Genomic DNA, 22,784 nt, shown 5'->3' on the forward strand with positions numbered 1-22,784 from the left:
CATGCACCAACAAAGCGTAACATTTCTCAAATGTTGCGGAGTGTTCCGAGCGCTGTCAACAAAGGCATTAAGGAATTATTAAGGTCTGATGAACATCTCCGCGGTGTAGGGTAGCGTGCCTACCTCCTACCCGGAGGCCCCGGGTTCGATTCCCGGCCAGGTCAGGGATTCTTACCTGGATCTGAGGGCTGGTTCGAGGTCCACTCAGCCTGAGTGTTTACAATTGAGTAGCTATCTGACGGTGAGATGGCAGCCCCGGTCTAGAAAGCCAAGAATAACGGTCAGGAGGATTCGTCATGCTGACCATACGACACCTCATAATCTGCAGGCCTCCGCGCTGAACAGCGGTTGCTTGGTAGGCTAAGGCCCTTCGGGGCTCTTATGCCATGGGGTTTGGTTTGGATACACATCTGGCTCTGGGGTCGAGAGTGTAACACTAGCTCTTAGATAAATAAACGCAATGGATATAGACTAGAGAGGGCTGATACCTGTCTATGGGGTCTACAGTGTACCCCTAGCTCCTAGATCAAGGCAACCACCATGAATATAAACTAGGGAGGGCTCATACACACATGTCTATGAGGTCGAGAGTGTACCCCTAGCTCCTAGATCAAGGCAACCACCATGAATATAAACTAGCGAGGGCTCATACACACATGTCTATGAGGTCGAGAGTGTACCCCTAGCTCCTAGATCAAGGCAACCACCATGCATATAAACTAGGGAGGGCTCAAACACACCTGTTTATGAGGTCGAGAGTGTACCCCTAGCTCCTAGATCAAGGCAACCACCATGAATATAAACTAAGGGTTCATGCACACCTGTCTATAGGGTTGAGAATGTACCTCCAGTTCCTTATCAACAACCACTACTTGGAAGAGCTGATACACATCCACCTATGGGGGTCGACACTGCATCCCTAGTTCTTAGATCAATAACCACCAGGAAGATAGGCTAGGAAGGGCCGATACACACCTGTCTATGGGGTCCACAGTGTACCCCGATCCAAGAAAGCCGCAGTAGCAGCCGTAACCTTTGTAGGCGAGTGGATTGCATCCTGTAGCACACAGTACCATGTTGTAGAGATGGATGACGCCTCTCTTGGAGCGCCCTGCTACCCCACCACTGCCGGTGTTGTTCTCCTTGTCCAGCCGTCGCGACGGACCCCACGGGTTGCTGCTGTAGCCCAGGTACACCTGCTCATCCCCTCCAACGTCGTTGCTGCCGTCCACGTCAATTTCGTTGGAGTCCAAGATCGATTTTTCATCTCCTGTACATAAGAATAGCTGTTCAAGCGCTGACTAAAATTTAAATACTAGTTGATTACTGTATGCACAATTCAACGTTAATACAATCACTTGAACTTTTCAGTTGTTGACACATGATAACTTCAGAATAGTTGGGCGGGTAATGTAGTTCCAAAATTCGTAGGAAAGCAATTCCTACATAGTTTATAACCAAAAGAAGCAACATTTGAATTGTATTTTGCTCTGCATTATGGAAACTGTTTATCACCCTCTCTGAAACAAAAAATGAAAGAAAAATGCGACCCTGAGCGGTGCAAGGTTCCATGAAAACATAGAACAATTATTTTTTGAGCTATTCACCAGTAGTGTTGTGTAGAAGTATTGTAACTTGTCAGTGATTAAGATGATTAAGCTCAGATGTGTAAAATAACACTAGTTTGGATTCTTTATCCTCCTTCTGTTAAAGTTATAAACTAGTTTTCATCCATTAGAACTGGAAAAACCATGGTTACCATAACCAAACCACCATCACTAGAGTCAAAACACACAATTACCTATGTCTTCAATGCGAAACTTTCTTGGTTCATTAAGATATCAACCATTATGGTATGTTCTGGGAAAATGAGTTAACTAGATATATTGTATGGAGATTTTGATCCTTCAAGAATTGCTTTATAAAAGAACTTCCTGTAGACTTGATTTTGATCATACACAATTAGAATAAGGAACAGCGCCGCATGATCAATTGATACCGAGTCCTTAATCTAGTAAACTCTTCTTCCTCCGCAGTTTATCCCGCACTCTGCTGTATCGCGTATCTAATGAGCCTCGTCCGCCGGCCCCGTGGTGTACGGGTAACGTGCCTGCCTCTTACCCGGAGGCCCCGGGTTCGATTCCCGGCCAGGTGAGGTATTTTTACCTGGGTCTGAGGGCTGGTTTGAGGTCCACTCAGCTTACGTGATTAGAATGGAGGAGCTATCTGACGGTGAGATAGCGGTCCCGGTCTAGAAAGCCAAGAATAACGGCAGAGAGGATTTGTCGTGCTGGCCACACGACACCTCGTAATCTGCAGGCCTTCGGGCTGAGCAGTGGTCGCTTGGTAGGCCAAGGCCCTTCAGGGCTGCAGTGCCATGGGGTGAGTTTGGTTAGTTAGGTTAATGAGTCTCTTCCACCGTTCTCTGTCCTGGGATACTTCAATATTTAGATTCTTTTCCGCGAAATCTTCTCGCATGAAGTCCATCCACCTCTTCTTTGATCTATCACATTTCTAAAATACAATGATTAGTTCGTTGCAGAATGAGACATCTTCCAAAGAAAGAAGAATTGGAATGTTTGATGGTTTATACAAAGTTTATATTTCATTCATTGCATTTAAAGAATTGTGAATCATGAACTGTACCTAAAAGTATCTTTGGGTTGGTATACTGTAAATAAAATGTTTGGTTGTAAAACCTCCAGTATTTCTTCCCAGTATGAGCGTTCAGACAGACAATCATATACACACACGTAGACTGAGTGAACCTCGAAAAATTCCGGCTGGGAATCTAACCCAGAGCCTCCAGGTCACAGGCAAACACGCTATCCCTAAATTACGGGGCCTGTACAGGGACATAAATTCGAGGAATTTAGCATTGGCGAGTTAGGGCACCTCAATTCCTCTTAATACACAAAACTCTACCTGCAACACTAACGTTCTTAATTCTTACGACTGCCTTCTCCGTTGTGCGGAAAACGCGGGAAGTTCACAAGCGCTACCATCCACTTGCAAGGGTCACAGTTTGGGTCGGATCATACCGATTGCAATTAAGACATTAGAATATCGCTGTACGCCTGCAGTTGTTACATAGGCTTTCCACAGCATGCCAAAACGAGTGATTCGCCAGTTTCCTCGTTTGAGCTAACAAAACATTTTATTAACAGCATGCACGATTATATCCTCTTCCTATCCATTATTTTCCTTAAGACTTGTCACGCCTCCTAGCCACATATGGATATGCAGTCCATCAGAACAATTTTCGTTCATTTTCGTATGCAAAGGTGTAAAGGAAATGAACCTTAAATACATTAGACATTGTACTGTAGGGTGCGTAAGTAAGTCATGCAAGCATACGGTCCTAGAATGCGGTACGGTACGATTAGCGCCTGGGAGATTGATTACCTCGGACAGAATAGGGGTATTTCAGTCGCCTTGACAAAGAATACTGTAATGTATTCGAAACGTCTGTGAACTGTACGGAATGTACAAAAAACAACACGGTTCAACCCGGAAGAACTAAATAATTCTACATACCGTAGAATATTCACATCTACGATTTTTTCATATTCTTAAATGGGATTAAGGGGCTATTAAAATGTTATACTACGTTTTTCCTAAAATTTATTAATAACAGGGATATAGACACCAAATTTGTTTAAAGAAATGGAATTCTAGTAATTTCTGCCCCCAGGAAAAAAATGTTTTAACTGTTACAAAGTTCATACATCGTGCAATTACTTTTTGAAATATCGATAATACTTCAACTTGAGAGTTTAAGGCTGAGAGGGGGTGCTGGTCTTGCCGTATCAGACCTTAAGTTCATAATGACACACAAGCTGCTCCCTTGTGATACGATCCACACCACTGGTAATGTATGTATGTGCAATACAAGCATGTCTCGTAAATGCAGTGTGAAATATCCCTTGGGTTTGCAACGTTTTTATGACAGGAGAAATAAAGACAGGAGAGGGAGATTTATGCTTCTAAGAGAAATAAAATAGTGTTGGTTACGAAGGAACAAAAGTAAAGCTTTCTTGTATCTGACGAACGATCTCTTTTCTAAGCATGTTTTCGTGCAGTTCAGAGCGTTCGAGGTCAAGGGTGTCCCTTGTTAGTGCTGAGGCTACCTTTCACTCCTCCAAGGGCCTTCATGACCTGTACGGAGTTGGCTTTGCTTGACTGGCATTTTAAACTATCCTTGCATGAATCAGTCCATTGTTGTGTTAAGTGTCATGACTCCATGAGATACATGCTTCATACGTGATTCAGAATTTTTTTAAAGTATGTAAGCTACCGTAGCTTTGCTATGCTACTAATAATTTTATATCTAACTACTTTTTACGGGTTTCGGAGTTGCTTAGGGGATGGAATTTTGTCCTACTGGAGTTATTTTATGTACCTGTAAATCTACAGAGAAGACAAAGACAAAGTCACCTCCGTACAGGCCATGAAGGTCCTTGGAGGAGTGGAAGGTAAAGGCTTCCACCATTGATAACTGCGGCACGTGATGGGGTAGAGTGGTTAGCTCTACGCCCGGCCGCCTTTGCCCCCCAGGAATTAATCTGGTACTCATTTTTGGTGTAGGCTGAGTGAACCTCAGGGCCACAAGTCTACAGAGACGGGGCTGGCATATTTGAGCATCTTCAGATACTACCTGACTGGGCTGGGATCGAATCTACCACTTACTGTAGGCTCAGAAGGCTAGCGCAAATCGTCTTAGCTTTTTAGTCAACATTTACGAAGTTACCTGAAGTAGTGAAAATCCGCAGCTTGTTTCCAGTCATTCGACCGGGCCAGGAATGAAATGAATGAAGCTCCTATCTAGCGGCGAGGATAGAAAATGTGCCGACTGCCGAAGCCTGTCGCACTCCTCTGGGTTAATGATAAATGACTGAGAGATAAAATGAAATGTTGATGTAGATTGTTGCTGGAATGAAATATGACAGGGAAAACCTGAGTACCCGGAGAAAAACCTGCCCCGCCTCCGCTTTGTCCAGCACAAATCTCACATGGAGTGACCGGGATTTGAACCACGGTATCCAGCGGGGAGAGGCCGGCGCGCTGCCGCCTGAGCCACGGAGGCTCTCTTTACCTGAAGTAGTATTGATATTAATGTTATGGACAGCTGGCGAGGCGAGAGAGTAACCAAGCCCAGCAGTTGTTCTCCGAGTCCTGTATTCAAGTGGTGAAAGAATATCTATATAGGCCTACCGTGCTGTGTAGGTAGTTCTTCCCTTCGCGCTGAATGTCATGCCAACTACAGTGCCAGTGTCCTCAAACCTTACTAGTCTACTGTTGTGCCACTGAGAGTTGCAATAGCCTCTCTATTTCCTTCATCAAAATATTGCGCTTCTGTTTCGTTGTCGGTCACTATTTGCGAAGCGTGTTGCATCACTGAGGAGTGATGTCTAAACACGCCATAGCAGTTTCCTTAACAACAATGCATGTTTGTCTTGAGTAACACAATGCTTCTTGTTCCCACCATGTACACTACTTGTTCTGAGTCAACTGGGTCTTACTCGTAGCGGGTGAACGACCGTAGTTTCATAAAGGGGTTCAACTACCAACATAGACTCAAATAAATAAATAAATAAATAAATAAATAAATAAATAAATAAATAAATAAATAAATGGCCCCGCAGTGTAGGGGTAGGGTTCCTGCCTCGATTCCCGATCAAGCCAGGTTTTTAAAAAACCTGGATTTGAGGGCTTTTTCGAGGTCCATTCACCCTACGTGATTACAGTCGAGGAGCTATGTAACAGAGAGACAGCGGCCCCGGTCTAGAAAGCCAAGAATAACGGCCGAAAGGATTCGTCGTGGTGACCATACGACACCTCGTAATCTGCAGGCCTTCGGGCTGAGCAGCGGTTGCTTGGTAGGCCATGGCCATGGCCCTTCAGGGCTGTTGCGCAATCGGAAATAAATAAATAAATAAATAAATAAATAAATAAATAAATAAATAAATAAATAAATAAATAAATAAATAAATAAATCTACATAAAAATCAAATGGCTCCTGTCTATCTTCCGAAACGCCATCATGTCTAAACAGTTGGGCGGAATTTCATGAAATTTTGTATAAACCATCTCAGGGGAAACTATCACATGACTATGTTTATTTCAAAACATTGATCTGGATATATTATTTACGAATAATATGAAGCTTAAAAGGCGATGGTGCCAATTTCTTTCTCGCACAGTCATACTAAAACTACTGGATTAATTGGTCTTTAATTTGATATGGATATCCCAGATATTCAGTTCAAACACAGGCCTTATGATTTTTCAATAATTAACCACTGAAAACTGGCGACCACTAATATGTCGGTATTTGGTCCACAATGCCGTAAGTCCCTAAAACTTATCAGGAATGGTGTTGTTCTGACTCCGATCGACTACTGTTGTTAGTTCGGGTGTGCTCTGTATCTCCGGTAGATGGCATTGCTGCTGCAATCGCAAAGACTAAACAGTCAATGACGGGTACACTGCAGCTAGTAAACAAACAAACAAACAAACAAACAAACAAACAAACAAACAAACAAACAAACAAACAAACAAACAAACAACACCCAGTTTTACTACCGAATGCCCGATCTGATAACAACCCTATGATTTGCGTATATAGTCCTTCACTCACGGGACTTATTTACAACCGCCTTTTACCTTCTACATTTTAGATAGATAGATAGATAGATAGATAGATAGATAGATAGATAGATAGATAGATAGACATCAAAAGAACTTGGATAGCTAACGTCATCAAACAACGGATCTACCAATGACACGCACGGGGGCTTCCTCTTATTTATCACGTCTTCTAAGATCAGACGCTGAATCTGTATTGTTTTGCCTGGTCTTATATTTCTTCAAGTGTGAAACTGGTCTCAAAGTTCCGTTTTACACTGTGTTCCTGTCCTTATGTAAATAATTCCCGATCAATTTTATAGACGTGAGATTCTTACATGACGGTGTGGTGGTTTTCATATTTGTTAGCACCTGCTTTCTTAAGTATAGAGATAACAATATTCTTAACGGGCGAGTGACTGCGCGGTTTAAGTCACGTAGCTGTCAGCTTGTATTCGGGAGATGGTGGGATCGAACCCCACTGTTGGCAGCCATGAAGATCGTTTCCCTATTATTATTATTATTATTATTATTATTATTATTATTATTATTATTATTATTATTATTATTATTAGCAATGATTATTTATAACTATCGCTTCAACTACCGTTTTCCAGATTTTTTATTTGATGCCATTTGGACTGCCTACGTGTCAATTTCGACGTTCCGCTTTACTTTACCAGTTTATAGAGGAACCAGAATTATGTTGGATGTTCTATGGCTGAGTTTTTAATTTGGGTGGGTAAACACTAAACGTGTCGCCAGGGATCTCTTACATGTCACAATCGCGCGACATGGAGTGTCGAATAAACTCTTTTTTACTGGGCGAGGTGGTCGTGTGATTAGGGGCGCGCGGCTGTGAGCTTGCATCCGGGAGATAGTGGGTTCGAACCCCACTGTCGGCAGCCCTGAAAATGGTTTCCCGTGGTTTCCCATTTTCGCACCAGGCAAATGCTTGGGCTGTACCTTAATTAAGGCACGGCCGCTTCCTTCCCACTCCTAGGCCTTTCCTATCCCTTCGTCGCCATAAGACCTATCTGTGTCGGTGCGACGTAAAAACAAATCGCAAAAAAACAAAAAAAAAAAAAACAAAACCTCTTCTTTGCCCTCCAAAAATGCAAGTACCTTTACCGGTTTTGAGCCCATGATCTTAGGAGACAGAAGCCGATACTCTGTCACCGTTCCTCAGAAGGAACAGGCAATGTAGTAACATAACGAGAACTCCGCATTTTATTTTTGGAGAATCTGGAGCTCGAGTTGTATTAGTTTTTGACTATTTAGCGAGTAACTACAAAATTTAAATACTGATAACAAAAGTGAACAAATGTAAAACGAATCAAATACATAGGTGTTCGTAACCTATTAAGAGAACAAAACTGTCTTATTATTCACGTAAACTCTTTGGGCCGCAGCCTGCCAGTCGGCTGTCAGCTTCATCAGATTAACACAGTTAAGTTCTGTTGATTGCGCGCTCTGTGGTCAAATGTACGCTATTAAGATGTATCGGTGCGCTGTTCTGATCAATTTACATAAAAAATATGCACTTCACTGCGATAAAATGGAAATGATAAACACATGATAGGGAGCTGTGACTGGTTGAAATTCCTAATCTTCATATACTGGATTGGTGACAAATTCATGAGCTAAGTAGTTCAACTAATTACTCCGATCTGAATCCAGTGCTTTCTAATTTTTTTCTAGTTGCTTAACGTCGCACTGACACAGTTAGGTCTTATGGCGACGATTTCTAAAATCTATCCGAAATCACATACGTTTGAAAAATTGGGCGGAACGAATCCCCCCAAAAACCATACCCGTGAAAGTTGTGATTTGAATGTATGAAAACGAGACTTTTACGAAATACTTATGGAACAGGTGTCCTGCCCTCTGAAGGAACTGCAAGCAAGGCCTTCTGAAGCACATCCCGCTACTTTCTAGACGGCCATGAAACGCTTCGATGCTTGTTAAACAATAACATGCACTTACTAAGTTGGTAATAGCACGGTCAGGTTCATCATACCCCAGCTGTTTTCCCTGCAGAATATTCAGATGCACAAGGTCGCAAGAGGGTCACGCTCTGGTTACCTCAACTACTCTGCATAGCACCAGTGAAGCGCTTCCTGCACTTTCCTTCGCGTCCGGCTCCATGGCTAAATTACTAGCGTGCTGGCCTTTGGTCACAGGGGTCCCGGGTCGATTCCAGGTAGGATCGGGAATTTTAACCATAATTGGTTAATTTCGCTGGCACGGCGGCTGGGTGTATGTGTCGTGTTCATCATTCTTTCATTCTCATCACGACGCGCAGGTCGCCTACGGGTGTCAAATCAAAAGACTTGCATCTGGCGAGCCGAACTTGTCCTCGGACACTCCCGGCACTAAAAGCCATTCGCTATTTCATTTCTGTCCTAGAGTTTACCGCACGTGGTTGCATGTCCAGTATTGCATTCAGCAGCAATGGCTTTCTGCAAAGAACATCGATCCAGCTTGTCTAAAATTTCCAGTTTCTGCATGACATCTAAACGAAAGTGCTTTCATTTGAAGCCATAATACTATACACAGTTTGCTTTACGCAGCTCCGACAAAGATAGGTCTTATGGCGACGGGCTGAGGGCTAGGAGTTGGAAGGAAGCGGCTGTGATCTTAATTAAGGTACAGCTCCGGCATTTGCCTGGTGTGAAAATGGGATACCACGGGAAACCATCTTCAGGGTTGCCGAGAATGGTGTTCGAACCAACTATCTCTCGGATGCAAACTCACAGCTGCGTGCCCCTAACCGTACGCCCAACTCGCCCGGTCAAGATACCGTACTTAATCTGCAGCCACACTTTAAAATTAATGACACATTTTTGGCACTCAGTAAAATAGCTGTAGCACACAGCTGTTGATAGTGATCCGTAACAGCATAGAAGCTCATGTCTATTTATCAAATCTCACCGGACTATTGAAGGTCGTATTAGAAAGAAACTAGTGTACTTTTAACCCATAATTTACTCGTTGACTAATCAATTGTTTTCCAGTCAACAACACAGGGACACCCATGCAAGTCATGACCACGTCTACTCAAGCTTATCTTAATAAATATCGTGGCTATAGAGTACCAACAAGATTTAGAAAAAAGAACCTTGTAATTTTACTTGACTGTTAGCATTGTCATAAGTCACGGAAATCTATGGGTTTACTATTCGCATTTACATTTCGAGCTCTTGCATTAACCGGTATTTAAACTTGGTCGCCCTAGAAAGAAGCTGAACACAAATTCACTCAGCAATCATGTCTGGTGATTAGGCTTCTTGAAACAAATTCACGCATTGGCAACGAAATGAGACCAACACCACCTACTACATTTTCTGCTGGACACAGTAAAAACCCGAACGACTGAACCTGTGATGTAAACAGTGAAAGTTCTTTGTTTATTTTGATTCCTTTCACTCTCATTGTGCGGAGGACACGCGGAATGCATCACCACGCACCGCTGGAGCCGCTACAATAAAGACCACCTGTAAACCAATTAGTGTTCTTAATGTTCTTCGTTCTCTATGGAGAAATTTAGCAATCGTAACCCTGACAGTCGTAATATTGTTATAAGAGTGCGGCACAATCTCAATAATCCGAAGTCCAAATGGCGTCAAATCAAAAATCTGGAAAACGACAGTTGGAGCGATAGTTATAAGTAATCATCGCTAATAATACATTATTATTATTATTATTATTATTATTATTATTATTATTATTATTATTATTATTATTATTATTATTATTATTATTATTATTATTATAGGATAGTTTTCATTGAGTTGTAATAGCGTACTCAAGAGGCTACAAACCGTGATTCATGTATACTTGGACAACAAAGCGTAAGTTTTGTGTTCTTAGCAAGAAAATATGTTATCCAGTCAGTCGTACACAGTGTAGGCTATGCAGTAATAATTTCGTGTGGGTATTTCTAGCCGAGTGCAGCCCTTGTAAGGCAGACCCTCCGATGACGGTGGGCGGCTTCGGCCATGTGTAGGTAACTGCGTGTTATTGTGGTGGAGGATAGTGTTATGTGTGATGTGTGAGTTGCAGGGATGTTAGGGCCAGCAAAAACACCCAGCCACCCGGCCACTGGAATTAACCAATGAAGGTTAAAATCCCCGACCCGGCCGGGAATCGAACCCGGGACACTCTGAACCAAAAGCCAGTAAGCTGACCATTCAGCCTACAAGTCGGACGACTACACAGTGTATAGTACAGACGAGAAGTTAATACATAACAATTAAAATTTCCGTTATTAAACACATACAATTTTCATTTTATTGACATTGAGAAAAATACTTTTTATTATTTTTTACAATTTGTTTTAAGTCACTCGGACACAGACAGGTCTAATGACAACGATGGGATAGAAAGCGACCGTGACTTTAATTAAGGTACAGGCCCAGCATTTTCCCGGTGTTAAAATGGGGAAACCATCTTCATGGCTGCCAACAGTGGGATTCGAGCCCACCATCTCCCGAATACAAGCTGACAGCTACGTGACTTAAACCGATAACCTAGACGTTAGTCCCTTTAAAACAACGATCATCGCCATCAATTAGTACGTGACAATAGGAACTCACATCCCAGACCATTTCAAAATGAATAAACATACCTGTTGCTACTTCTTGATGGATGCAGAATTTTTACATCCTTCTCCCGACACAGGACAGAGCAGATTGTAGCTCCTACCAAAGTCTCACTCTTTAATAAAAACTGTCACAGTACGGAGTTGCTGAGGTACAAGTGGAGCTGAGTAACGACATTCGATTGCTAAAAGGCGGCAGTTCATTCCCGGCGCACCTTTTAATTATTCTGGATGCTATCAACGGTATAACTCATGAGGTCAGTCAAGCTGCTATAGCACTTTGTGGTTCACGGAAACAACAACGTTGGTAATCTACTTCACTCCTCATTATGTATAGCAAGCCTTATTACAGTGTAAATGTCCGTTTCTACATAACTGAGTAACCTTCGGTGCAGTGGCATATCCTAACCCTAATATTGAGGTGTGCTGCTAGTGGCCTTCAGAAAATTTAAATTTTCCATCATTTTACTAGAATTGAATTATTAATTAGTTCACGTATTAATTTCAAATAGTGTATACGGATACATGGTAAATGTTCGACTCAGTTACAAGCATTCTTTATCATCTTTTTTTTTTTTACAATGTGTTTTATGTCGCACCGACACAGATAGGTCTTATGGCGACGATGGATAGGAAAGGCCTAGGTGTGGGAAGGAAGCGGTCGTGGCCTTAATGTAGGTGCATCCCCAGCATTTGCCTGGTGTGAAAATGGGAAATCACGGAAAACCATCTTCAGGGCTGCGGACTGTGGGGTTCCTGCCTACGTGTCACTTTCGACGTTCCGCTTTACTTTGCCAGTTTGTAGAGGAACCAGAATTATGTTGGATGTTCTGTGGCTGAGGTTTTAATTTTCGTATGTAAACACTAAACGTGTTGCCACGGATCTCTTACATGCCACAATCGTACGACATGGAGTGTCGAATAAACTCTTTCTCACCCTCCAAAAATACCTTTACCGGTTTTGAGCTTACGATGTTGGGCTGCTGATAGTGGGGTTCGAACCCACTATCTCCCGGATGCAAGCTCACAGCTGCGCGCCCCTAACTGCACGGCCAAATCGCCCTGTTTTATCATCTATTATTATTTTATTAATTCAATATTATTTTGTATTATATTCCTTCATCAAGTTTCACCATTCATTATTATTTTATTACCCAGAACATGTCATTTAATTAACCATGCATTCTATTAGGATTGATCTTATACATTTATGATACTCCAAATTGTTGCCAAAATGCATATAGGCACCGAGCTCGATAGCTGCAATCGCTGAGTGCGGCCAGTATCCAATATTCGGGAGATAGTGGGTTCGAACCCCACTGTCGGCAGCCCTGAAGATGGTTTTCCGTGGTTTCCCATTTTCACACCAGGCAAATGATGGGGCTGTACCTTAATTAAGGCCACGACAGCTTCCTTTCCAGTCCTAGCCCTTTCCTGTCCCATCGTCGCCATAAGACCTATCTGTGTCGGTGCGACGTAAAGCCAATAGCAAAAAAAAAGACATATAAACATGCCGATAAAACATTAAAATCACCATAGTTCGATTGACACTGCTCCTGACCAGTTAAACAAAGAAATAAAATGTGCATTATTGCTATAGAGACCTGTGCAGCAGTGAAACCGCACGCAAGGCGGCGGTATTTCACGGCATCCCCACCACTCGCTCATTGTCTCTCTCCCCACCACTCCCATCACAAAGAACATTGAAGTTGAGTGCGGGTTCCAGGCAGCACACACAAACTCAGTGCGGTACGCAGCTTCCAACCCGGTTGTGGACAAAGCGAGTTTGTTAGAATGATCTATTATTCATAATATTAACTGTTTAAAATAAATTCACTGTGGGGATTGTAAATAAAGGGTACAGATCTCTGCACATGTTATGAGGGTGTTTAGGGGTTGTAGTAAGGATGTAAAGGATAGGGCATATAAGTCTCTGGTAAGACCCCAACTAGAATAAGGTTCCGGTATATGGGACCCTCACCAGGATTATTTGATTCGAGAACTGGAAAAAATCCAAAGAAAATCAGCTCGATTTGTTCTGGGTGATTTAAAAGAGTAGCGTTACAAAGTGGGAGAAAGAAGAGGAGCTGCTCGACTAAGTGGCATGTTCCTAGCTGTCAGCGGAGAGATGGCGTGAAACCACATTAGTAGACGAATAACTTTGAGTGGTGTCTTTAAAAGTAGGAAAGATCACAATATGAAGATAAAGTTGGAATTCAAGAGGGCAAATTTGGGCAAATATTCGTTTTTAGGAAGGGGAGTTAGGGATTGGAATAACTTACCAAGGGAGATGTTCAATAAATTTCCAATTTCTTTGAAATCATTTAAGAAAAGGCTAGGAAAACAACAGATAGGAAATTTGCCACCTGGGTGACTACCCTAAATGCAGATCAGTATTGATTGATTGATTGATTGATCGATAATGCTAATAACAGCCATAACAAGACAGTTGTGAGGTGAGAACATGGTGGTCCCTTTTTAAGTGTTGTTTTCTCAGTTTCATATTTTAGTGGTTGTTGCTGTGTACAAAATGCTCCTCGTGACAGAGTTTTCCTCATAACCTGTACAAAATCTATTTACGAACTGTGTCATATATCAGGATTAACACTTGCTATTGATTTTTTATCCAGTATGTATAACAGCCGTATTCTTCACATTTAATTAGGGCCATGCCCTTCAAAATGATAAAATTCAAATCTTAAGAATTAAAACATCTATTGACTGAAGTGATCTTTACAAAACTATAAAATGTATAGCAAACTTTATTTGTACATCCATAAGGTATATTGGTTTCATTTCACACAAAATTGTGTCACGAGGAGCGTTTTATATTTCGCATCAAAAAGGTGTATAAAAAGAATAACTTCAAAACCAAATGACCTAAATGAATGAAATTTAGTGAGCAGCTTACTAGTAAGAGTCTATGTACATGACATAAATTTCATAACAATAGCTTGAAAACTGTGGAAGTTTGAAACTTCAGTCATACCTCCCCTTAAACGATGCATCTCGTAAGTTATTCGAAAGCATGCGCCGCACGCATCGCTTTAAGGCCGTAAGCGTATGTTTCGGTGAAAGTGTAATATTTTACGAGTTAATTCATTGTAATGTCTTCTACTAACATGAAGTCTTGCCAAATTATATCCTACATCCACAACAAACGAATTTACTACTAGCTAATAATAATAATCAGCAGCATCAGCATCATCATTCATCATCTATAACCTCGCCTATCGAGGACAGTCGCTTAGATTTGACGCCATTTAGGCTTCCTGCCTGTCCTAGCAGTTCACTGTGCCCATCAGTTCAGAATGAGCTGTTGAGTTCCTTGCACGTCGCGAAGGAAAGTAAATGAAATGCCGTATGGCTTTCAGGGCCGGGAGTGTCCGAGGATATGTTCGGCTCGCCAGCACGCTAACCATTTAGCCATGGAGCCGGACAACTCTAGGACTATTTGTATGTTATTATTTTCTTAAATGTACGAATACTGCATTGCAACATTGGATTTAATAAAATACAGTAGAGATTTAACTAAATTTCTCCGACACTCCAAGAAATCTCGTACTCTTCTGTGTAAGGAATGATCAGGTTTACGAGTCTAGCGTCTAGCGTATGTGCTTAGAAATTTGAGCATTATATTATGATGAGATACATGATTATAGAACCCTAATATAGAAATAACGATTGGAAGTTTTCAGGGCTATAAATGTATATTTAATAATAATAATAATAATAATAATAATAATAATAATAATAATAATAAAAATCCATTCGACACTCCATGCCGTACAATGTAGGCGTGTAAAATATCTCTGCCGGCACATTTGGTGTTTACACGACGAAATTAATTAAAACAGCCCAAGAGAGATAAGTTTTAGGAATGCAGGAACTGACACTCCCTGCCTGCACACGGTAGCTGATGCCATACAATTATTATTAATTAATTAATTAATTAATTCATTCATTCATTCATCGGTGCGACCTCCTTCGGGCCACATTTACACTATCTACTGCCCTTCTGTCGCGCAGACTAATCCCCCCCCACCCTTTTTCACTCTTCGCTAAAAATCCGTAAGTCTTTGGCTTCTCCTTTCTCGCTCTTCCGCCATTATGTATGGGTGCTTGGTCAGTGGCTCTTCGGGTGCATCCCTCATTCCTAAATGTTGTTCTGTCCTGTATCTCTTCCTCCTTGACACCTACTTTTGCTAGGTCCTTGTTTGCCTGTGTAAGTTACCTAGGTTGTTTGTTCCATTTTTTTGCAGAAGTAGTATTCTGTTGGCTAACTTCTCTTGATTCATCCATTTAATTTGGATTGCCTCATTTTCCTCATTGCCGTTGTAATTTTTTAAATTCATTTTTAGAGTTTCTGGTTCATCTCAAACGGAAAGTATTTTGGTCCATTTGCGACTTTTTTGGACCCAAGATTTTTCGAAGGAGTCTTTTCTATTCTTTCAAGCACTGAATCAGTCATCCTTGTCAGTGTTCCCGCTCCATTATGGCACTCTGACCACTAGGCAGTAATGTTTTCATTTGGCTTGAATGAGAATGGTGTCATGGCAGACTTTGAAGGCCATCTCCATCCCCCCATCCTCTTAACCTTATATTTTAATGCCTCCTTTTCATTTCCATTAGGAGTAGGATTTCTCCCAAGTATTTAAATTTATAAACGCGATGGATGTCCGTACAATGTAGGTCTTCCAATGACCTGGGATTTCTTCTGCCTCCTAGATATGGGCAAATAGTTCCTCTAGTTTATTCAGCACATTCTCACCGGCATATTTGAATAGCTCTACAGTACTCGAGTCCTTCCACGGAGCTTTGCTGATTTTGAATTCTTTCCTGATATCTTTAGTTTCTTCTTTACTCGGCGGGAGCGATCCCTTAATTTAAAAATCCCTCCTCCGGAGCTCCACCGTTCAGAAGTTTCAAGGTATAGTCAGCCAAGTGTTCTCAGTTTTTGCTGTCACCAAGGATGAATTTCTCATGACAATTTTTGAAACAAATATTTTCGTGGGTGAATCCTTTGATTTGTTCTTGAACATTCGGTAGAAATCTCTCGTTGTTTTCTTGCAGTTTTCCTTTACGTGGAGCAGCTGTTATTTTTCGTACCTTCTCTCCGTATTACGAAGGATTTTTCCGCCGCGAGTTCCCTTCGTTTCTTGAAGTCGTCGAAAATTTTCTGGCTAGAACACCGTTTCTGCAGGACTACAGTACTTCAAAAAATTGCCGTTCCAACATGAATCCTTCTTGAATTCTTCTGGCCATTTCATCCTAATTAGAAGACTCCAAGACTTCAATGCTCTCGTTAGTACTTCTCAACAATCTCCTAGTTTATCTTTAGTTCGTCAGTTCGGTATCCATTAATTTTGGGTCGAAGTCGTACGCATCTTCAACATCCACGAGAGCCACCTACGACTTAGGCAATCGACTTGTAACCTAGTGGCTTAATTCTGCAGGACATACGCTTCCAGCTAAAAGGATTTGAGTTTCCCATCAATGACATTTACTTAGACATTTCTGGTACCTCTATTAGCTTCAGGAACTTCCACAACAGACTATATAACATCACTGAAATATGTAGCCCTGCAAGGTATAGTAAAATATGCTCTGCTTCAAATATTTTTAATGGAAATCAAATTTTTACATTCAAGAAAGTAACTATGATAGGTGGAAAACGGCAAATAAAAATGTAAACAGACTCTGGGATGGGTTTAAAACAATTGTTGAGGAATGTGAAAAGAGGTTAGTGCCTTTAAAGGTGGTAAAAAATGGTAAAGACCCACCTTATTATGATAGAGAAATAAAGAGACTAAGAAGGAGGTGCAGATTGGAAAGAAATAGTTAGAAAAGGCTGTGGAAGTAAGGAGAAATTGAAGAGGCAAAATATCTCTATAGGTCGACGCCCCGAACAAATAGCATTAAAAAAAGGAGAAATTGAAAGAACTTATTAGGAAATTGAATCTAGCTAAGAAGGCAGCTGGGGATAACATGATGGCAAGCATAACTGGCAGTCATACCAATTTTAGTGAAAAATGGAAGGGTATGTATAGGTACTTTAAGGCAGGAACAGGTTCCAAGAAGGACATTCCAAGTATAATTAATGAACAAGGGGAGTGTGAATGTGAAGAGTTTTGAAAAGGCAAGTCAGCAGTATGTAAAGATTGTTGGTTACAAGGATAATGTCCAGATAGAGGAGGTGACTAATGCTAATGAAGTAATAAAATTTACATATGATAACAATGTCATTTACAACAAGATACAAAAATTGAAAATTAGAAAAGCGGATGGAAATGATAAGATTTCTGGGGATATGCTAAAGACAATGGGTTGGGATATAGTACCATATCTGAAATACTTATTTTATTATTGTTTGGTCGAAGGAGCTATACCAGATGAATGGAGAGTTGCTATAGTAGCCCCTGTGTATAAAGGAAAGGGTGATAGACATAAAGCTGAAATTTACAGGCCAGTAAGTTTGATGTGCATTGTATGTAAGCTTTGTGAATGCATTCTTTCTGATTATATTAAACATGCTTGCGAAATTAATAACTGGTTCGATAGAAGGCAGTTCGGTTTTAGGAAAGGTTATTCCACTGAAGCTCAGCTTGTAGAATTCCAGCAAGATATAGCAGATATCTTGGATTCAGGAGGTCGAATAGACTGTATCGCGATTGACCTGTCTAAAGCATTTGATAGAGTAGATCATGGGAGACTACAGTACTGGCAAAAATGAGTGCAATTGGACTAGACAAAAGAGTGAGTGAATGGGTTGCTATATTTCTAGAAAATAGATCTCAGAGAATTAGAGTAGGCGAAGCTTTATCTGATCCTGTAATAATTAAGAGGGGAATTCCACAAGGCAGTATTATTGGACCATTATACTTATATATATATAAATGATATGAGTAAGGAAGTGGAATCGGAAGTAAGGCTTTTTGTGGATGATGTTATTCTGTATAGAGTAATAAATAAGTTACAAGATTGTGAGCAACTGCAACATGACCTCGAAAATGTTGTGAGATGGACAGCAGGCAATGGTATGACGATAAACGGGGCTAAAAGTCAGGTTGTGAGTTTCACAAAATAGGAAAAGTCCTCTCAGTTTTAATTGCTGCGTTGATGGGGTGAAAGTTCCTTTTGGGGATCATTGTAAGTACCGTATCTAGGTGTTAATATAAGGAAATATCTTCATTGGGGGTAATCAGATAAATGGGATTGTAAATAAAGGGAACAGATCTCTGCACATGGTTATGGGGGTGTTTAGGGGTTGTATTAAGGATGTAAAGGAGAAGGCATATAAGTCTCTGGTAAGACCCCAACTAAAGTATGGTTCCAGTGTATGGGACCCTCACCAGGATTACTTGATTCAAGAACTGAAAAAAAAAATCCAAAGAAAAGCAGCTCGATTTGTTCTGGATGATTTCCGACAAAAGAGTAGGGTTACAAAAATGTTGCAAAGTTTGGGCTGCGAAGAATTCGGAGAAAGAAGACGAGCTGCTCGACTAAGTGGTATGTTGATATAGATGGTGTTCCGAGCTGTCAGCGGAGACATGCCGTGGAATGACATTAGTAGACGAATAAGTTTGAGTGGCGTCTTTAAAAGTAGGAAAGATCACAATATGAAAATAAAATTGGAATTCAAGAGGACAAATTGGGGCAAATATTAATTTATAGGAAGGGGAGTTAGGGATTGGAATAAGTCACCAAGGGATATGTTCAATAAGTTTCCAATTTCTTTGAAATCATTTAAGAAAAGGCTAGGAAAACAACAGATAGGGAATCTGCTACCTGATCTACCGCCCTAAATGCAGATCACTATTGATTGATTGAAGAAAAATGGCCATCACACCGCCTGCGTTGCATACAAATAATGAACCACAGTGCTTACCGCGAACATTGATACTTCGGTCAAGTGAAGATGATTTTGAACAGTGAATAAATTTGTATTTAGGATTAATGCAGTAATAATAATATACGCCTCTGTGGTGTAGTGGTTAGCGTGTTTGGCTGCCACCTCCGAAGGCCCGGGTTCGATTCCCGGCTCTGCCACGATATTTGAAAAGTGGTACGAGGGATGGAACGGCGTCCCCTCAGCCTCGGAAGCTCATCTCAGTAGAGGTGGGTCCGATTCCCACCTCAGCCATCCTCGAAGTGGTTTTCCGTTGTTTCCCACTTCCCCTCCAGGCAAATGCCGGGATGGTACCTAACTTAAGGCCACGGCCGCTTCCTTCCCTCATCCTTGCCTGTCCCTTCCAATCTTCCCATCCTTCCAATAGGCCCTAGGTCAGCATAGCAGGTGAGACTGCCTGGCGAGGTACTGGTCCTCCTCCCCAGTTGTATCCCCGACCCAAAGTATCGCGCTCCGGGGCACTGCCCTTGAGGAGGTAGAGGTAGGATCCCTTTCTGAGTCCGAGGGGAAAACCGAACGTGGAGGGTAAGGATAATAATAATAATAATAATAATAATAATAATAATAATAATAATAATAATAATAATAATAATAATAATAATAATAATCCGCTGTAGATGAAAGGATTCACAAGATGGAAAGAGCATACGGTATAACTAGTAATATCTACAACAAAAAGTATTTATCTGAAACCTCAAAATATCACACTGCAACACAGTAGTCATACCGGAATGCCTGTACGCGAGTGATTTTCTACAACTGAATTACAGGCTCAATAAATTAGAAGTACCGGAAAGAAAAATTATACGGAAAATACTCGGTCCGCTAAGAAAAAAGCACCGAGCTCGATAGCTGCAGTCGCGTAAGTGCGTCCAGTATCCAGTATTGGGGAGATAGTAGGTTCGAATCCCACTGTCGGCAGCCCTGAAGATGGTTTTCCGTGGTTTCCCATTTTCACACCAGGCAAATGCTGGGGCTGTACCTTAATTAAGGCCACGGCCGCTTCCTTCCCACTCCTAGCCCCTCCCTGTCCCATCGTCGCCATAAGACCTATCTGTGTCGGTGCGACGTAAAGCAACTAGCAAAAAAAGAACAAAAGAACTCGGAAATCAAGAAGTAGTGATTAAATATACCGTAACATAGGAAACATTACAGATACAATGCGGAATGGGCGATTGATATTTTTTGACATTTATATAGAACGGATGACAACAGGTTAACCCAATAGATCTTCAAATATCTCTGGAACAAGAAGTCAACAACAACAATCTGGATTCATGACGTCAAGAAAGATTTGGAAAGAACTTCAGGGAAGAAGAAGCAACAGAGAGAGAGAGAGAGAGAGAGAGAGAGAGAGAGAGAGAGAGAGATTTTTAGAAAGAAAGTGTTAAAAATGGAAGGATTCCAAGGTCGGGAGGGAAATAAAACAGGCTCAAAATGGCCCGGGGGGAGGAAGAGGAGGCATAGTGGACAGATGAAAGAGTATTGGAAGAAGAAGAAGGAACAACAAGGGATGAAGCATTGAAATTGCTACGTGGTCTCTAGAAGACCCTAACGGAGTAATAATAATAATAATAATAATAATAATAATAATAATAATAATAATAATAATAATAATAATAATAATAATAATAATACGTTACTTTTAAAACATTTTTTATGAAAATATAATGCGTATAGCATGTTTTCTCAAAATAATGAAATGACACAAACATGTAAATTCATTTTTTAATACATAGGTCTAATATTTTTCTATTCGACTTCACTCACTTATTGTTTTTGGAGGAACTTTCACTTATCACAAGTATCAACTACCGAGGGATTGCCGGACTGAGTGGCTCAGAAGGTAAGGCGCTGGCTTTCTGAGCCCAATTTGGCAGGTTCGATCCTGCTCAAATATGTCAGCTCCGTTTCGATAGATTTGTCAGCCCGTAAAGGAACTCCTGCGGGACAAAGTTCCGGCCCCTCGTCGTCCCCGGATCATGAAAGTAGATAGTGGAACGTAAAACAGTAACACATTAAAACTACCGAGGGATTATACTTGGACGTTTTTTATTTATTAGTATTGCATAACTACTTACAGCGTACTGCTATTCTAGAGTCCGGATTATTAGGATCTGATAGGTTAGAATGCAAACATACTTTAGCCAGTAACAAGTATACCCTACACTGTACTACGGTTATGCTACGAGATTTGCATAGATATTAGGAGTACAGCCTATAGAACTCCTTGAATTGATGCTACTCTTCCTACATTATGGTACAACGGGTTGCATGACACATCCTACAAACCATATTACTTTGCATTCTAACCTATTACCACCTAAAATTCCGAGGTCTAGCTATTACTATTCTATTAAACAATTACTATTTGCCTTAACAATGTTAAAAATTCACAAACAGATGAACGAAACATGTAATGTATATACAGTACATAGGCGTATTTTTTACACTGAAGGTTTCATAACAGTGGTTTATGTGTAACCACGAACACGGCGGAGTACGCGCATGCTCTATGCGGTTGTTTGTAACACAGTCTGTGTGCCACTTTTAGCCAAGTAGACTAGGTACTCATAAAATAACTACGTTAAGATTATTATTTGGATAGGATAAAGGAGCCGATTGAGTAATCTCCTTGCTCACCTGATTAAAGCCACTTTGATTTTTACTTGTGGGAGAATCTCAAGAATGGAGTGTACGGTATGAAGCCACGCACACACTAGCACAACTCCGACATGAGATTGTAACTGTATTAATAATAATAATTGTTCCGGGGATATCGTGGAACGCAGAGGTGAAAGAAGGTGCGGGCATGATCGGGTGGATATATAAAGGACTGAAGATTAATTTAAAACTTTAAAATTTCTATTTCTTCCTGATATATCTTTTGTTTTGTTTTTTCAAAATTTAAACAGGATTAGAAAATAACAATTAATCAGGTACAAGAGTTTAGCTCGAAAGCTTGAATATCAATTTTAGAGAGGTCTAGAATAATCAGATAACAATAATTGAACAATATGAAGCTCCGTAATTACAAAATTTACATGAGCACTGCTGCTCCTTTCAACCAACAGTCAAGCAGATGGATCTCCCAATTTTTACACTACGCAATTACTTCCTAGGAGTCTATTATCCAAAATTACAAGTTACAGGCCTATTAAGGCACATACCTGCATTTAACAAATCCAAACAGTAAACACTGTCTTATATGCTCAACAGTCTGATTCACCTTAAAAGTAAATGAATGAAATTGACTTCAACAGGGGAAACAAGTACCCATACTAAGTGGCCTTTGCTAAAAACGAAAGGTTAAATTGAAATGAAATGTCGTATGGCTTTTAGTGCCGGGATATCCCAGGAAGGGTTCGGCTCGCCAGGTGCAGGTCTTTCAATTTGACACCCGTAGGTGACCTGCGCGTCGTGATGAGGATGAAATGATGATGAAGACAACACATACACCCAGCCCCCGTGCCATTAGAATTAACCAATTAAGGTTAAAATCCCCGACCCGGCCGGGAATCGAACCCGGGACCCTCTGAACCGAAGGCCAGTACGCTGACCGTTCAGCCAACGAGTCGGACGGTTAAATTGATTGGCAGTAAATCAAAATGTTAGGAGGCGAACACTTGCACTCTTTGACATTCA

The 22,784-nt window shown here is 41.0% G+C and overlaps 1 protein-coding gene across 1 annotated transcript in view; it reads right to left on the bottom strand.

Annotated features, from left to right (window-relative positions):
- LOC136864218 (phospholipase A2) overlaps positions 1-22,784 on the bottom strand; it is a 181,067-nt gene that overhangs the window by 15,220 nt on the left and 143,063 nt on the right. The window contains exon 3 of the mRNA XM_067140938.2: positions 976-1,270. Coding sequence (XP_066997039.1) covers positions 976-1,270 — 295 coding nt within the window. The remainder of the gene's footprint in view (positions 1-975; positions 1,271-22,784) is intronic.

This window comes from Anabrus simplex, chromosome 1 (genome assembly GCF_040414725.1).
Source record: "Anabrus simplex isolate iqAnaSimp1 chromosome 1, ASM4041472v1, whole genome shotgun sequence".
Lineage (NCBI taxonomy): Eukaryota > Metazoa > Arthropoda > Insecta > Orthoptera > Tettigoniidae > Anabrus > Anabrus simplex.